This window comes from Aplidium turbinatum, chromosome 4 (assembly GCF_918807975.1).
Source record: "Aplidium turbinatum chromosome 4, kaAplTurb1.1, whole genome shotgun sequence".
Lineage (NCBI taxonomy): Eukaryota > Metazoa > Chordata > Ascidiacea > Aplousobranchia > Polyclinidae > Aplidium > Aplidium turbinatum.
The window spans coordinates 4,667,600-4,686,532 of record NC_137475.1 but is presented as its reverse complement, the minus strand read 5'-3'; the positions used below and the strand labels follow the sequence as shown (position 1 = coordinate 4,686,532).

The 18,933-nt window shown below is 37.1% G+C and overlaps 1 protein-coding gene across 1 annotated transcript in view; it reads left to right on the top strand.

Annotated features, from left to right (window-relative positions):
* Positions 1–1,751: 1,751 nt before the first annotated feature.
* The window catches only part of LOC145768845 (1-phosphatidylinositol 4,5-bisphosphate phosphodiesterase delta-4-like), a gene marked incomplete at its 5' end in the record, with an annotated part of 36,139 nt that continues 18,957 nt past the window's right edge, over positions 1,752–18,933 (top strand). Inside the window, 8 exons of the mRNA XM_082580451.1 lie at positions 1,752–1,839; positions 6,246–6,395; positions 9,864–9,964; positions 10,426–10,556; positions 14,273–14,333; positions 14,670–14,738; positions 16,230–16,364; positions 16,910–17,095. Of these exons, the coding sequence (XP_082436577.1) occupies positions 1,752–1,839; positions 6,246–6,395; positions 9,864–9,964; positions 10,426–10,556; positions 14,273–14,333; positions 14,670–14,738; positions 16,230–16,364; positions 16,910–17,095 (921 nt within the window). The remainder of the gene's footprint in view (positions 1,840–6,245; positions 6,396–9,863; positions 9,965–10,425; positions 10,557–14,272; positions 14,334–14,669; positions 14,739–16,229; positions 16,365–16,909; positions 17,096–18,933) is intronic.

Here is an 18,933-nt window from a genome sequence, read left to right as displayed (position 1 = left end):
CCCTGAAATAATTTGAAGACTCGCGGCATAGCGAACAAGCTCAACATGAGGCTTAAAAAGGTAAACATTATTTTCAATGTCCGAATGTGTAGTTTTGTAGAAAGTTTTGGTCTAAAACTTGGCTTTTGTGTTCGTGCTAGCTACAGACATCTCTATCTTTTTATGAAAACACCTATTCATGCACATTTTAAGGTTTATTATGTTTTACAATTGTTTCCTGTGTTATTATGGCCCACTCCAGCTGGTGCTTTTGTTCTGCATCATGGCCATGTTAATAAGAAAGTTTAAAATGCAAGATAAATAAATTCGTTTGTTTCCAACCGACTTGCGCTGAAAAACTGAACAACAAAAAATTGAATCTAATAAATACCTAGGTATTTCTATCAACTGCATAGCTTTACACTACGAGATCCATCGAAAACAAGGCGAAAAAATGGCTACAAATTTTGCATACGCTCGTTACAGAAGCGACGATATGAAGTATTTGCCTCACAAAACACTTTAGACTTGCTCAACTAGCTTGGTCAATTTTTTGACGTGGAATGCGGATGGGTTAGTCAATTTTGTTGAAGTTCAAATATTGACCCGAGACTTTTCAAGGTTATGAAGCAAGAAGCTAACAACATGGTCGATTGGCTAGTATGCTTGCCTTCCAACCAAGCAATGCTGGTTCGACACCTGGTTAAGGTAGATGTTCAAAACATTGCCCACATCTAACCTATTTAGTATCCAGGCCTCTGCGTGCGAATAGTGAGTAGGCGTAATTGCTGAAAGAACAGGCGGTCAAAAGAAAGGAACAATTCAAGCCACACCTTAGAAACTCTACAGTGTCCACTTGGAATAAAAAGTGTTGACTTGAGATCGCGACATCATTCCCAATTAATGAAATCTTCAAATTAAATAAGACAAATTTTTTCAATTGCCAAACGCTTTTTTGATGTCCAGTACAAGTGCCAAAATCTCCGTTATTTGAATGGCAACATTAGCACAGAATTAACTCAGAATCACACAAAAATATACACAAAGACTATATTTCTGAACTAATACTCAAACTATCAACTTATACTGGCGGACTTTAGACGCCAGGAGGGTTCCTAAGGTGGGACGCTGAGTTTTGAGTGGAGTAGGTGGTTGGTATCTTCTGCCAGGCAACCCAGATGTAGGCTATAACGGTTCCCTTTTGGCGAAGCTCAGCAGGTTGGATGCCTGCAAGGATTGGAAGATACTTTGTTGGAGTTGGGCGCAGGTAGCCAGTCACAGTTCGTCATTGATTGGCTGGTCGATCCTTGTATGGTTAATCTTATGGTCTCTCTATCTGGTTAATCCTTCTATGAAACTGTCCAAACCAACATGTTAATTTGGGCACCAACAAAACATTAATTTACTTGAATCAGATTCATCTTTTATTGAATCTGGCCAAATCATCATGTTCATTTTGGCGCTCATTTTATCAAGCTTATATACACATAGCTATTTCAATATGCAATTTAGGCATTTTCAATAAAATCACCCAGATTTGGACAAATTTTTGTTCTGTCCCCAAAATATTTTAGTCTCTTACGGCTATGCTTGAAAACAATCTGAGTGGCCAAACGTATCGGAAGGTACATATTGTTTTATTGAGCAGCCAGCCACCACAAACAGTGGAATTATTGAGAGTTAGACCTTGTAATTATCTCATGTGCACGGTAGCCAGGACAGTAGTTGTACCGATGAAACGACTGTTCTTATTGTATTAAACGACATTTCTTATTGCATTGCAGCGACGAAAGACTGCGCCAGCCCAGAAGCACATTTCCTTCACGAAGCGTCAAGGAATCCACATACCAACTGAAATAGGTGAGTGAGCATGTTGAGTTTATTGGAACGGCTTGGTATTATGATGCAAGTGACACTAATGCAGAAATGGAAGGTTGTGTTACCACACGGGTTCAAGCTGTTTGTCGCGACTAGATTTTCGATTTTCAACGCCATGCCACCCATTACCAGATGCCAATCACTTCAGTCAACAGTTTGAATCATGAAAAATTTTGATCGGAATTCATTGAGTTAAAACCAGGCACAATAATCAATATGAAAGTTATAACAATCCTCTTTTCATATTTATATTGTAGAAACAAAAACGCTTCTGCAGCCGCTGCAGATACTTTGGGCAGCTGTCTTGCAACTTTTTTCACTTTTTAAAGAGGATTAAAATTGAAATAAAAAAACACTACAAAGTAAATATGGTCAAGTTGAGCTTGACGTCGGATTAGCGCAGCGATTGCATACCAGCCTGGTGTCACGTCTGTTAATGCAACGCAAAGGTCGCAATTTATTTTCGTTTTAATTTTTCTAATATTTGAAGTCAGAAGATCCACACAGATAAATCATTGCTAAAACTGCTAGGATTGGAATCGCTTCTTTTTCCACAGGATATACTGTATAGGCTTCGCCACCTTCCTTCAAAATACTGTAAAAGTTTGATTTCGATTTAACGTTCTTCAGTTCGACTTTTTTTTTCAGTATTCGACAAGTGTACTTCACTACCGAGAATTGCCAGCACTAGCGTACTCCCGGCCTATTGTGTGAAACCATGGTGAAACACTTTGCGTTACATTACTGTGGTTTAAAAGTCGAAATCAAAATGATTTATAAAATGGCCACAACAACAACCCATTCGGAAAGTGTATCATGATATCATGTATCTAACGCAAACTACAAGTAGTGAGAGTAGAATGTTTGCATTTAGCTTTCGAGAGAAGAAGGTATTTTCCCTATATTTGCCTTCAGTTGCACCCCGTCCATGCCAGCGGTACAAGCAAGCTGGTTAGAAAGGTTACTTAGTGAATGCAACTCGGTAGAAATCACTAAGCCAGGCAACCAGAAACAACCAGAAGCAGCAAATAATGAAGCCAATTATCACACATAAAAGAAGAGTAAAGACTAAATGCTTCTATATTTTTTCTATACTTTTTCAAAACTTAGAAAATTTAAATTCACTCCTTCTCATGGTCTCTTGTCTTCCGACATACTTTGTTATAATGTTATGTAAAGCATTGTTGCGTAGCCTGTTAGGAAAAGTAACCCTTTGTTGGGGAATGAATCATTGAAAGATGAATAATGAGGAAATGGTAGCTTCTAAGACCTGATGATGAATTGCGCTCACTTTGAGAGTGTCAGTGGTTGATCAGATCCTAAGGTGTTGTAAGACGAGATGGAAATATAAAAACCCTACAAGTTTGTTATAGATTTTTTAAGAACAAGTTCCAGCATGGGACTTGCTTCGTTGCAAAAAATCTGCCAAGATGTTATTGCTTTGGGCGTTTGAGTTTTTTTTTGTCAGCTAAATTCATAAAGCTGTGGTAGAAAGTTTGCATTTTTGAACCACAGACAAGCAAAACAAAGTAACCTTAGCGGGTTTAACATAATGCATTACACACAAAACAAAATATATAACATAATTTGTTTTGCTTGTCTAAATTCATAAAGTTTCAAATTAAGACGCATTTTGAGTTTTTGAGGAATAGAAAAAAATAGGAAGAAATAGAAAAAAACACATAGATTTGGCAATTAGTGATTAGTGTTCCATAAAAATTTGTCAAGCCTCTGGTTCAAAGTTATTGCTTTTGTCATCTTAAGATTCAATAAACAAATAAATAATTCATTTGAAAAGTTTAAATCGGTTTGACGGAACAGAAAAAATCGAAACCATGCAACCTCATAGAAAATAATAATTGAACTTTGTGGTTTACAAACGGTGAAAATGCATTCACTTGGCAGGCTACCTAAACCAATAAAGATAAACTGTGAGACTATAGAGACCGAAAATAGTTGAGATCAAATAATAAAATCAGTTTGAAATGAACAAAATCAGGATACAAGTGAGCATTCTCAAGCTAAGGTTAAGGGTAACCTACTCAGTACTCTTATGCCCAACAAATTATATTTTAACAACTAGTAATAATAGTTTATTTTGTAACAATACGTTGTAATATAGCTTATATAACATAGCCATTTTCAGGCAATTTTTCAACCTGTAATAGAGTAATTGCAAAAAGAAACATAAATCTTCGCCTGTAAACCAAACCCGAAACGCAACAAGAAAAAAGAGTTGCGCAAACCGAAAGTAAACATAATCGTGACACTCAAAACAACATGTCAAGCTTTAAATAATTGATTGAAGGAAAAATAAGGATCTGTTCGGAAGCGGGGAATCCCATTTGCTTTACAGCAATCCATCAAGAGTTTTACGTCAATAAAAGCGCAATGCAGCACACACAGTGCTTCCACTTTTACAAAACTAGATTACCACTTGTATTACCACATTTGTCCTCAGATTACCACATTTTTTACTGTAATTTTCTTCCCGATTTTAACAATATTTCGACTTACTTTTACATTAACAAAGTGGCTATTTTTACCCACTTGTTGCCATGGTTACAATCAGGTGTTGCCAGAGTTCGGATTAAAGTTAGGAAGGGTTAAGGTAAGGGTTAGACTTAGGAATAAGGTTAGGGTTTTGATCTTTACCCAGAACTAAAAAAAAATTCCAAAATGCAAGTGTTGGTTTTTAACAAATTAGGTTGGTTTTTAACTAATTATTTAAACTTTTCTCAAATTAGGACAGAATTTCTTATCTGGCAACGCTATTATTTGGCTATATTTACACTATTATAGTGTGGTCTAAAGTTACTCAGTTTATTAACACTTATTAAAACGTCTGAAATAAGAAAGCAAAGTACTGTACTTGACACCGCAGGTAGAATCTGAAAGACATCTTGACTATGAATATGATCACCCTACGTTCAAAGTGAAAAGTCAGGACGCATTCCAAAATCAAACCGAAAACAGCGGAACATGCTGGTCGCATGCTATTATAAGTAGTTTTTTGCATATCTGTTCGATTTCGGAAGACAACAGTTTAAATGCTCTTATTTATTGATAGTATTTTATGTCAAATTTTCAAAATTTATAATTTCCTCATTTTGGCAACATTTCCACACAAAATTTCCATATTACCACTACTGTAAATTACCACAAATTTTTCATTACCACATTTTTGCCACAAGCATGACGAAAATTCCACAATTGTAGTAATTACCACCAAAGTGGAAGCGCTGAGCACACATACTGCCGCAATGCGTGTGACTAATAGTCACACTGACAAAAGTCATGCGCTAAAGTTTATTATTTAGTTCAACTTTAGTTTTTGTTTAAAAAAAAGTCTACAATTAAACTATGTATAAGCGACGGTGTTGGCCATGGCATTTTATGACCTTAAATGCTGTAATTCGATCGGTGAGAGAAGCAAAAAATAAATGAAGACAAATAAATGTTGTCATACCATCTGACCTCTGTGTGTGTAATAAAGGCAATTTATATCAATCGTGCTAAAATATTTCTGTTACTAACTTTAGCTGCATTTGAACCATAAACAGGGGAAATATTTAGAATAGAAAATGTGACATAATGGGTTATTACGTCACAAAACAACTCAGAATATTTAAATTTCCGATTGCAAAACACGCAGTTGCCAAGTTACGAGATGGTGGCTTGACTTGTACCGATCCCAATGAAATTGTATGACCAACACGTAAAGTTGCAACAATGTCTTTAACTTTTTATAAGGAATTTTTTTATTGAAGCGTTGTTTCCTGGTGAATGAGCGGTTAGAGACAAAGGCTATCGTTATTTTTACTATGTATTTAAGGATTGTATGAGAATAAAACATTGCGGTTAGTTTGTGTGAAAAGATAAACTCTGAAGAGAGACTATAGTCTCAACGCCTTGAGGCCAATTTGACGCAGTTGGCGAGTGAAATTTGTACGAAGTGTTTTTGTTGAACCAGCTTCGTACGACAGAATCCAGATGTGGAAAAAGTCGGTTTTGTCAGATAACCTTGTCAGCGTTGCTAAGCAATGAGTGTAGAAACAATGACAAACTGACACGAGCTTGTGAAGAACTGCAACTATGATAACACAAGCGATTGGGAAACTAATCACTGGTTTCAAGCAGTCTACAATGAAACGATTAGATTAAGTTTGTTTAGTTTTTTTCACTGGTTATAGTGAAAGCAAAATGTATGATATATTTCATCAGTAGTAAAAAAAATGAGAGTTAAAACTTCACAGTCTTGTGAAATATTGAACCACAAAAAAGCGGCATTATGAAACCGAAAACAACGTCATGTGTCGGCGGTGTATTGCCAGTGAAACTGGGTGAAATGCAAAACAATTTCAAAAATACACCTGATCCCCTCACAGACATGGCTCTGGCCGAAATGGAAAACGGGGCTTATTTTATAAAAGTCCGTTCGAAGCACTGGAAGAAGACAAGACAGATCGAGCTATCTCAAGACCATCTATCCATAGCGGTCTCTCGTAAATCCTGTGGGACACAGAAGCTCAAATTCAGTAAGTTAAACTTTTGTTGAATCAAGTACGGTTATAACATTATGAAGCAAATTATTGCTCGAAAGCTCGAAAATTTGAAGCTCGAAAGTCATAAAATGACCGAAATGACCGTTTTATCGTCATGGTATGGTCCCTGTAACATTGCAATGACTGTATTGAAAGTTCAGTTTTCTTTCTTTATAGTACTTTCTCTTTTACTTTAAATCACTAACTAGGCACCCCTTACAATTGCAGTAATGAAATTAGTGTGTAGTTGAATGGCAGGGTAGTTGAAACGAATAATCCAGGATGTGCTAGCTTGCAACAAGTGAGCCGCAGATTGTAATGTACAACTATAAATAATGTTACACAATGTTAAACAATTTTCTACGCGTGATGCATAATAGTAAAGTAGATTTTCACACCTCTTGATCTCTTCCACTTCGAGTGCAAGAAAACATAATATTACGTCGACACAATTGCCAATTACGACATTATCTGTGGGGTATGATTGAATGTGCCGCTTAGTTTTTAATTTCCCGGAGCATGATGATGTCTCATGTTTAAAGTTGCCTGTTTGCATGACATATTTCAATGTTCTGCCGATTCATATGTTACAACACTGAGCGTTTAATTTGACCTTACAATAAGTCCTGTATATTGCATAGCTTCTGTATCAATTAGCCTATATTGCAGACTATTGAAACGTTAGCTGCTGAAGCAATAAATAAATATACCGTTAGTTTAGCAATTCATTGTTAAATTGTTTGAAATGTCTTTGAGTTTGGGCGTTTATGATGATAAAAAGTGTTGAAAGTGCAAAAAATCAGCAAGTGAAATCCACTTCACATTTTCTCAACGTCAATACACTTTGAAAGGATGTCAAATGGGCAACTTTAGTTGAGAAATGTTTGTAGAAGTTTACATGTTCTGACCTGAGTGTTGCTGTTGCATGCATGACTGCACAGCACAGTTATGACGCAAAAGGTTGCATCTGTGTTTTCTGCCCACAGTTTCCAATTATCGCACAAATTCTTCAATCCGATTTTCATGCTGTTGTTACTTTTACATCTGTGCTATATACCAGACAACATATCAGTCTACAGTCTACAGACAGACATCGAATCAATGTAAACAAACGACAGATTTGCTGTCTGGGTAGTGACCTGAGCTGAAACTATTGACAAGAGGAAAACAATTATTCATCCGAAGCGTTAATGCCTGATTCAGGCAAGACAACTCTGATGAATGCTTCCTTCATCAGAATACGAGTCTGGTGCCACTGAACAGACCGCAGACCATGTCATCCACCACTACCTAACCCACCGGCCTCCACGCAGTGCGCATGGACTGAGGGTCCTGGACGACGAGACTGCTGAGTGGCTGATGATTTCTAGCCCTCCAATCTAGCCAGGAAAATTCTGCTCATACGTCAATAAGGCAAGACAATTGAAAAAACCCGTAGCGACCTATATAGCCTACAAGTCGCCATGATCCATACAGGTCGTACTGGCAATTAAAAGTCTGGATATAGTCGATTTCCTACGCAAAATACTTGATTGCTTTTGACCTTTGTCTTGGAGTAATGTAGTTGCCTGAATCATCTGACCAACCCTCAAAGTATTCCGGTTCGACACCTACCAAAAATACAAGCTGCTTTGAAGGTCGACATGAAGATCAGGTTCTTGAGCATCGCCCCCCATCAAATTAGGTTTTTAACCACTCGGCATGCATCCGAAGGCAATTAAATATAGCCAGAAGAAAATCTCCGTGCCAATGCACAAGTGTGTGTGTGGGGAAGGTTATTCTTCAGTGTAATGATGATGTACAAAAAGTTGCCAGACGAAAGGTGTTCGTCGATTTTATCCAAACCGCAATAGGTCCGTTCCAGCTTACAAAGTTGTCCTGATGACGTTGTGTTGAGTTTCGGTGATGTTGACCTGCATCAAGTGATCGTGGAAGATATGTTGGAAAGGAAAAGATGTAAGGGAGACGAACTTGATGAGATGGAGATGATGCATGTTCAGGGCCGTTGAGACGATAATTTGGTCTGGTACTAATGTGATTTCCTTAGCCCCAAATCAAGACATTTCTAAGAAAAATGCACTACATCCAAAGAATACGCTGTGGCTTCTTCCAGTTCTACGGCCCCTTAAATGGTTAAAAGCAACTAAAATCATCTCGGGTTCAAAAGTATCTCGTAGACTCTCTTGTCAACGCAACTGTGTATATCAATGGATTGACCCATCTAACATTGAAGAAGCCAAAAGAAGAGATTGGTGGAAACAAATGGCAGCTCTCCGACTCGTAGATGGCTCTTGATGACGATGATGATGTTGAACCGATAAAGAGAGGACTGGAGTGCAAGTGGTTGATTAAAGACAAATACACACCCATCAACAAGCATACAAACAGGTTAAGAATAATTCCTTTTGCTATAAATAAATCGCACAACACTGAACAGGAGTTGTAAGATAAGTTCATACATTACTAACAAGGTCAATACAAATCTACCTGATAGTTTCCCACACATTTCCTAGACAGCATATCAACCAATTTTTACATTCATTCAACGTTTGCAGACGTTTAATCAGTGTAAAAAGTGGTTGATTTGTTGTCTGGGTTAGTTGTTTCTGAATGACGTATTGATGTTTTTTTTTAATCTATTTGATGTTCTGGTTACCAAGTTGCAATGGGAGTTGACTTTGCTCACAATGTAACTTTCCCTCATCATCTAAAGCAGTAGTGCTCTACTTAACCCAGACAACAACATCCTTCATTTTTACATTGATTTAACGTCTACAGACGTTGAGTTGTTGACAAATTTTGCTGTTTGAGAGCATCATGCCGCGAACCGTCACATTAACGCTTTCAATGTGATGTTGTGCTGAATAAGCAAGACTTTGAATTAACAAGTTGAATGTCAGTATCAGTGACGGATTCAGAACGTAATTTATGGGTGGGCCTAGGAAATATCTTGGTGGGCCTTCACCAATAATGCCACGGCGGGTCAGCATACAAAAATTTAGTGTTACCAAATATCCCTTACAAATGCTGTGAAATAGTGATGCCACAGACTATTCAGTGCCACTTGGTTGTTCTAGTGTTAAACATTAATATGTTTTTTTTCATGAATTTGATTTTGGGTGGGCCCACTGTCAATCTGGGTGGGCCTGTACCAATCAGGCCCACCCGGTAGATCCGCCCCTGGTCAGTATGCTCTCACTATGAATGTAGCCTACTCAATGGTAAAGAAATTTTAACAACGCAGAAAATTGTTTTTTTTTTTTACATTAATTCAACGTTTGCATGGAGACGCATAAGAGGACTAATTTGCTGTTTTGAAAGTCAAATTGTTCATTCAATGTTCTTCACTAATGGGTGTTTGTTCACATGGCAATGATGTTCACTTCTTGCGTTGGTATTCAATGTATAAATAAGTTGCTTCAACCGAACAGATGAGCAAAAGAAGCTGTTTTGTATTTGCAGTCGATATCAAACAGATAAGCGAAATCCGAGTGGGATATCAAAGTCCCATCTGGGAAAAGCTTGGGAAAAAGTCCCCTTCAGCAGAGCAATGCTTCAGCTTGGTACGTGGTTTCAAATCGATGGCATTTTCTAGATTGTTACATCTTGCTTGATTTGCGTTGTGTCAGGGCTGGTACTACCCAAACTCCCTAACAGAGTTATCGTTACACTATTTTAGTCATCAAATGAATACATTTTTGTTGAACTTTTATTAATTAATATTTTTTTAAATAATTGTTATTCTTTAAGGAATTGACAATTTAATATTTTTGATAAACTTATAGTTAATCTGTTATGCAAAATACGGTAATAAAAAGATTTTAAAATTATCTTTTATAATGAAAGAGTTTTGAAGCATTTGTTTATGCCTATGCACTAATGTAATGCATCTCGTACAATTTTTTTTTATAAAATTTAACGCGGTTAAAAATAAGGTAATGACAAGTAATGTCCTTTCCCAGTTGCAGGCGTTTGCGCACACATTCGGAGAGACGGTGTTAAAGCAAAAGTGTTTGTCTTTAAGGTTTTAGAGAACAAGCACTCTCCGTTGAACCTGGTTGCCATGACAGCAAGCTCCGCTCAAAAGTGGATCCGAGGGCTCCAGCATCTCAACTCTAACCTTGAAAATCTAGACGTCAAAGGAAAGAGATTGCTGTGAGTTATACAGTGTTGCCAAAGACTCACACAGGGTCTGAAATATGCACAGCACCAGGGCCGGATTAAGACGAAACTGGGCCTGATGCTGCAGCGCAAAAACAGGCCTATTTTATCTAGGCATTGGTACATATGCATTCGACACTCTGACTCCACCGTACACGCGTAATCAGACCGACCAAAGAGCCTTTATTGCTTTCGACGCAGTCAGCCAAATTTTAATGAACATGAACAATAATAACGACGTGTTACCGTAAAAACTCGAGAGTAACATCAGGCTATGTAACACCAACACAATTCAATACCAATATTGCCTGAAAAGCGGAGTTAATGAAGAAAAGGCTAATCCAGATCAACTTAACGTTGGCATATTGTCAATGCTGCGCTAGTGCTGCTTACTTATACTACTGTTTTTCGAGCCTTAGCAAGCGCGAAATCTTCGATCATGTCAGTGCAGTCAAGGCTGCTCAGCACCTCATGTTCAATGCTCATAAGCGCCAGCATGTTTAGCCTTTCCTCCCTCATCGAGGACCGCAGCTCTCCTTTGACTATTCCCAGTTTTGAGAAGCTCCGCTCGCCGGAGGCATTAGACACCATCAAGCACAGATAGATGCGCAAGCTTTCAAAAAGTTTTGTAATACAAGGTCATTCTTCACTTTTCAAATGCTGCAATAGCTTGTCCTGTTAAACGACAGAAGGATTAATATGGAATCAACGAACCAACAAGTGTATTTTAACAAGAAGGAAAAAACTAAGACTTCTGAAACAAATAATTCTCAAAATGGAAATGAACCAAGTATCAGTAGGTGCAAATGTAAACTACGAAAAGGGCATTTGCAGATAAGTTGAGTGTCACAGAGGGAAGTAAGAAACGAAAAGGGGAATTTGTCAGGCAATACAATAAAAATACTTGGAGCTTGGTTTTACAATAATTCCGGGTAGTGAACAATCGTCACGGCCCTAATGTTTGGTGTGCTCCCAAATTCTGCCAAATGACGTTATGAAACCTTCTAAAGTTGTTCGTCACTTTCATTCAAAGCACAACAATCTTGAAGGCAAGCCACTTGAATATTTTGGACGAATATTCTCTGATATGAACGATTAAAAAAAGCAAATGAAAAGATGACGACTACCGAAAAATCCTTTCTTCATGAATCCTATCTAGTTTCTCTACGAATAGTTAAAACCAAAAAAAGCATACACGATTGGGGAAGAGTTAATAAAGCCGTGCATCTTATCTGCGGCTGAAGTAATAAAGGGCCCTGAAACAGCTCGAAAAGTGTTATAATTTTTCATCTTAAATAAGTAGTCTATGCCAAAATCTTGCTTTATCTTACGTGCCTAGGCGTAACACTGTGCCTAGGCGTGCGAAAGTCGGACTACAAATTTCATAATAAGAATTATTTGTGGGTTAATTAAGCAAAGGAAAACTGTTCAGCGTCCGGAAAATTCACGTCTGTTTTCGTCTGGGCCTATTTCAGGAATGGGCCTAATGCTGCAGCATCAATAGCATCCACCTTAATCCTGCACTGCACAGCACTTGATCTTGGCCTATTTTTGCATTCATACATTTCAAGTAGGCATTGGAGAACAAGAAATATGAAAACCTAGAGACAATAGTCTTAGAGAGATGTTTCTTTGAAGATTGTTTGACTTTCGTCACAAAAGTAAACCCTAATAAACCGCAACATTCAATTTGGTGGTTGACTATAATTGCAATACAGGCAGACGTATATAAAAAAACAAAACTATTGAAAAGTCACATGGGAAAATTTACAAACGTTATCTGAAATCTTAAAGCTTTGGTAGAGAGTTTGCTTTGTTGAACCATAAAGAAATAAAACAAAGTAACTTCAGCGGGTTGAACATGATGTATTACATACACAAATATAACATAATTAAAAATAAACTCTAACGTTTTCGACACGTAGGCTACGTGTGTCCTCATCAGGAATTACATATCTGCAATATACAATGTATAATGTATAATACAATATACAATGTATATTGCAGATATGTAATTCCTGATGAGGACACACGTACGTGTCGAAAACGTTAGAGTTTATTTTTAATTATGCTATATTTGTGTATGTGATACATCATGTTAAACCCGCTGAAGTTACTTTGTTTTATTTCTTTATCTGAAATCACACCTCAAAAAGCATTCTTTGCCTTTAGAACGGCGTTTATACAAACTTATACAATATTTTCAACTTTTACAATAAAAAAATTAGCAAAAACAATAGAAAATAAAATAACTTACAATAAAAACTATATAAAAATAAACTAAAAATAGGAATATTTAAAAGCACGGTTCACGACACAAACAGTTAAGAGTAAAATAGGTTACATGAAAATACTGGCAGTTGTTTAGTCAACCTTACGACAAATGCTAATTTTGCTATCCAGCCAGGAAAATCGTAACCAGCTTGTAATCGTAGCTTATACCTTAACTTATGTAATCGTAACCCATATCAATACATGCGGGCTAAAAGCGGTAAAACATTTGCAAGACTTTAAAAATTCATTCAATGTGTCGTCTTATCAACTCATTTTATTGTGGCAATTTCTTGTCAACTGCAAAGATTGGCTAAGCTTACTTGGACATTATTCATTTGTGCAAGAGAAAAACCTGAATTATATTTTGTGTTTGCTGTGGAATAGCTGAAATAAATTGCTTATTTATTGTGTTACCTGATTGTAACTGCAATATTAAGCTGTTATTGCAACATTTAGAAACGTTGACAGGGGGTCCAGGGGAACTGATGGACTCGGGCCCGAGATATTTTTAGCGGCCCTGGAACCTTTCCAATGAACCCGGCCATTTGAATCACCACGTATTCATTGGTGCGTTTTTCTCGGAAATGTATCAATTTGAGGCTCGAGGATCTCATAGGTACCGGGCCCAAAATATTCTTCCCACGGCCCTGGCAACTTATATGGGTGGTTTATAAAATAAATTTTCACCTGCTCTACATTTTTTGTCGTATCCAGGCTTGATCCAACACGTTTAAATTATTTGTTGTACATGACTCAACGGCACCCACTGGCGGCAGGAAAATTAAATGTTTTATTTAAATACAGAATGAGACTGTTCACCAGGTATTTAATTATTATCAAATAATTTCTTGCATGTTTCTGGTGAGTGCAGGCGAAGCTATCACAAGATGTTAAAATTGATTAACAGTTTTTTTCTGACGTTTCGTCAGTCAGTTCGACTGACTTTCACAAGGAAGCTGAAATAAGTAAAAACTACTTGTTCAGCAGCAAAGTGGCACAACACAGAAACATATTGACGAACTCATTTACTTTTTCGTATTTTTTTAGCCACAAACGTATCTTGCCTGTGTGTTGCTTTTATTCTTATCAAAAACGTAACACTTTGCAAATATCAAGGGCTGTGGTATTTCTCGTTTAGCGAAAAGCGCGTAACCTGATTAACTGAAACATACCTTACTGCTGATGACACTACATACCGAATTACCGATACTACACTTCAAATAAACTGTGCATAACCCAAACAGCAAATTAACCATTTTTTACAATGATTCAACGTCTGCAGACGTCTTTGTTCGCTGTCTTGGAATAAATACACAAACCACCAAGTGATTACAAGGTGAAACATGTGACTGAAGGGCTGGTTAGAACCCTAGAATCCAGTTTATATGAGTATGTAAGAGTATGTTTGTTTGACGGAAATTTATATTTTATTACAGATGGATTTGGGAACATTTCAAGGCAGCAGATAAAGATGAGAATAATCTTTTATCGTTCAAGGTATGGTGATATTGAAATATTTTTGAAAATAATTTCACTTTAGCTCATACTTTCAGACTGAATAAACGTTCTTAGTAGAAATAGGAAGTAAAGGAAGTAGAATGTCAGATCGAATGTGTTAGAATAGGAAAATGTAGTAATCAAGTCACACAGAACCCAGTTTTCATAAGAGAATTGAATTTACTATTTTAACAGAGGTATTTTGTCATTTATATTACGTTATGTATAAACTCACGATTAGAAAGAAGTTTATTTTACTACCAAGCAACAGTTTTTTATCGAGGACTTTTACTTTTTTTAATCTGATTTGTTTCTATTTGATTTAATCGCTTATAGGAAGTTAAAAAGCTGCTTGCCAAGCTCAACTTCGAAACTTCAAATGATTATCTCAATCAAAGCTTAAAGGTAAGATAGTCTGCAAAGATTCAGTTCTTGCTGTACAAATGCCATCGTTGATGAAACCATTAGTTACTCATATGATAATGTTAGTAGTGACTTAGAACTACTGATATTAACCGTAGAGCCACGAAGTCTCACATGATTATTAACTTACTTTTGCATATTTTACTATTCGCTCAAACACAACGAAGTTGCATTGCAGTTTATCTTCTTCTATTATCCCAGCTAACAAATTCATTTTTGCATTGATTTGTCATCTGTATAATTATGTTAAATCAATGTAAAAAGGGAAAATTTTGCTCACTAAGGTAGAGTGTCTAATCTTTCACCAGCTTGCCAGCTTAAAATCAAAAATTTTAAGATAACTTGCGCTTTGTTTGGACTTTACTTGCCCATCAAACATCCGGTAGATGGTAGTAAAGATGTAACTATCATCAGTTTTGAAACACATCAGCACTGACGTCATAAATGACGTTGGGGAAACAAAGAACGCTTTTGCCACAATAGATTGTTGGTTGGTTTGAATCTTTATCCTGGAACTGACAAAGCCTTGATTGGTTATTCCTGGGAGTTTCGAATTCTTGTAGAGGCTCTTGACGCAGGGCCAGTCACCGAGATTGACAGAATGAAGTTTTCGGTTGTTGAAGTCTTGTTGCCGGAAACTTATTCCATTCACTGGGTGCTGCTGAATGGAGAGCAGTCCAGAAATGCGTTGCCCAAACGCATACCCCGAGAGTCGAACCAGCGCCGCGTGATCTTGAGCCGGCGCGTAACCACTGAACTAACGAGGCGGACAAGCTGTTAGAGCTAGTAATGCTGTTTTCAAGGATTCTTGTCTATTCTTTTATTGTCGCACTTGATTCCAAGCATTGACTGCCTCTTGTATGAAAAGTTTCCAAGATTCTCGATCTTTTGCTGTGTGCATTAGACGAGGTATATGTGGCCAAAGTTTACTGTAATAAATCAGCTTGTCCTTGTCTACAGTAGCCTACCCCTCCGTCTTGGCTGCTTTGGATTAATCCTCAGTATTACTAGTTCTGCCACGTAGAGGCGATGGTGTTGGTCTTTGGGAACGTTGTCCAAACATTTCCGTTTGGTTTACTTGGTGCAGAAGCAGAATGTCTGTCTATGAGTCCAAAAAGAAACAAGCAACATTGTTATTATTATCTACTCAGTTATTATTATGTTGTTAGTTGGATAAGGACCTTGCTTTACCAACGAAGAAACGTCAAGATCAAACGACGCTGGTTCAACTCCGGGGGTGCGCGCTTGAGTAACAAACTTCCGGGCAAATCTTCATTCAGCAGTGACGAATTGGATGGAATGGTTTGCAGTAAACAACAAACACTTTAATAACAGCATAAATTTTACAGAGTTGTTTTCAAAGCCTTTACAAGTATGCAAAACTTCCACAAATATCTTCCCAAAAAAGCTTTCTTAATCCGAGGATAAAAATTCCTGCAATCGATTAAATAAATCAATCTCATCTGTGCTTAGGATTGTGACGTGACAGGGGACCAACATTTTACGTTTGACGAGTTTTCCGAATTTTTCAAAAAACTCACTTGGCGTCCGGAAGTTGAAAGACTCTACAAGAAATATTGCGATGCCGACTTGAAGCTGCAACCTAAGGTAGAGACACTTTGATAAACAAAACTATTTGACAAAATCAATCTGTTTGAAATGTCAAAGCCACCGTTACCATTCTACTATCACAAGCATCTTTGCTGCACGTAGGCAATAAACTTTCAAGCTGTGACGAAATGTATTTTGTTCAAATCTGTCACCTTTTAAGCTGATTTACACGGTTACTTGCAGAAGTTTCATACTAAGCTTGCAGTATCATCAAGAAGAGCTGTCGAGGGGTATTTAGAAAATATATTTCGAAATATTTGTTAGATAAAAATCTCTTGCTTCTGTTTATTTTCAAACTATAAGTTTCTCAGTAAAACGAATTGTTTCAATTCACTTTTCATCGAGAAACGTTTTTGATCTAACTAAAATTTATTAGAGCCCTACACCTGCAACGGCCACTTTCTTTTTTTAATCATCCCCTTTTGCTTGCTATGCCTACCCAATCAGTTTCATGTAGAGAAGTGGGAATAGCTGATAATATTTTGCCAACACACAAAGTACTTTGTCATCTGGGGCTAAATAAAACCTCACGCCTTTTTTAGGAACTTTGCCGCTTTTTAAAAACTGATCAAGGAATTGTTGACGTCACAGAAGAAACTGCGATTGAAATAATCAACAAATTTGAACCTGACGATTCGTTTCGCGACCAGAACGTCATGTCCATATATGGGTTCACATATCTACTTGAATCACGGTTGGGTGACATATTCAACCCTTCTTGTAGAGAGGTATGTTGTCAAAGTTGTCCACATATAATTTTGTTAAGTGTTTTTTAATTTTGTGTTACTTTACAGGTTTCAAATAAGATATGGTAATTAATTGTTATTTTTATTACCATTTAAAGCATGATTGTTGGTTATATGTTACATAAATTCAAAAATCTTTCTTTGGAAATAAACATGCAACTCTTGAAGAGTTAGAAAAATCAATAAGGCTTTTCATAAACCATTTCAATTCAACTGCCAGGAAGCTTTCGAACAACGCATCAAACGTTTCATGAAGTTGACCTAATTTTCTTGTGTTATGACTGCCGCATACAAAGCTACCATCAAAGCATCACGATTCGGGCTGGAACTTGAAAATCTACGTTTTTAGCTAAAGTCCTAATCATCTTTTAAGTTAAGCTTGTATGCATAATAAACTATTGAGCGAAGCCTAATAAATTATCATTACTCAGAAAAATGAGCTTTAATTACGTGTATAATCTGCTTGTACCAACTGCATTAAACAAAACAAACAGGAATGAAATGGTGACCACCTACTATTAATGATTGGCCGTTGCTTCTAAATACGGTTTTGAAATTTTAAGGCTAACACCAGCTTACAACCTTTTGGTTTTCCAATCCATCCAACTGAATTCTTCTCGTTACGTTGTTTCAACATCTGGCGACTATCATAAAACAACGCAGAACGGAGAGATGTTGTAACTTGGAGTTGAGGTTGATCGACTTTATTTAACAGGGACATGATGTCGTTCAAGATTGCGTGTTTTGCTAAGTAGTGGTGACCATGACGTCATGTTTAGATGTTTATATCAAAGAGAATATTTTTGATAGAAATTAGATTCGTGGATAGTTGCATATAATTTGTTCAGTCACAAATTTTGCCTCATAAAACACCGTCGCGAATTAGAATTGCCAACAGTATCGTTGACAGAAGGAGCCCAGGAGGTACTTTTATTCTTGGGTCAAAGGTCATTTTAGACCTGGAAGCAAATTAAACGCAACGTTTTTTCTAGAGTCATACTCTTTTCTTTAGAAGTGTTTTAATTTTGGAGCCCAGATCACAAGTTAGTACTGGACTCAAATTATTCCCCCATCTGCCCTGCTACTGCCGAGACTGTACTTTTCAAAGTAACATTGACGTCATCAACTTTTGAAATCTTGATGAATAGTTTTTTGTCTAACGCGTGCTTTCTAAACTCAAGAGATTATACGTTTCCGTACCATAAAACGATGCAAGCACAGTTTGCCGAAACGAAAATGTTGAGCTGAAACGATATTTTGTGTATATTCAATAAAGAAAACCACATGCAACTATCTCATATAGTAGGTTCCTCATTAGATGGCGCCTCGTTTCTGTAAAATTTTAAAGCAAAAACCATTTTCGATAAACTGTCGTTTTGGTAAGCTGTTAAGCAATGGTATTCTACACAGCAAAACAATCCTTTTTACATATGGAGACGTTGAACCAATGTAAAAAAGACTGATTTGATAGCTGGGACATCAACAGGTAGATACCAAAAACAATTTATCAAGAAGCTGTTAAATTTAAAGGAGGCTCGGTCACCGAACTTGATAGATGAAGTGTGCTATCAAAGTGTAGAAGGGTGTCATCGTCTCCATACAGCGGAAAGTCTAGCTATGCCGCTGCACAAAGTACTTGCTGGAGCCTTCTTGCAGGCCTGCTTTCAACTCTCATCTTATAGGGAACTTACTGATAACGCTGTTGTATTAACAAAGTATCTGTCAGTGCCTACACATTAGGTGGTGGTGGTGCATTAACCTGCACAAGCTTTGGATCGAAACTTGGTGGTTAATTGAACACAAATATACAAACTTGAGTT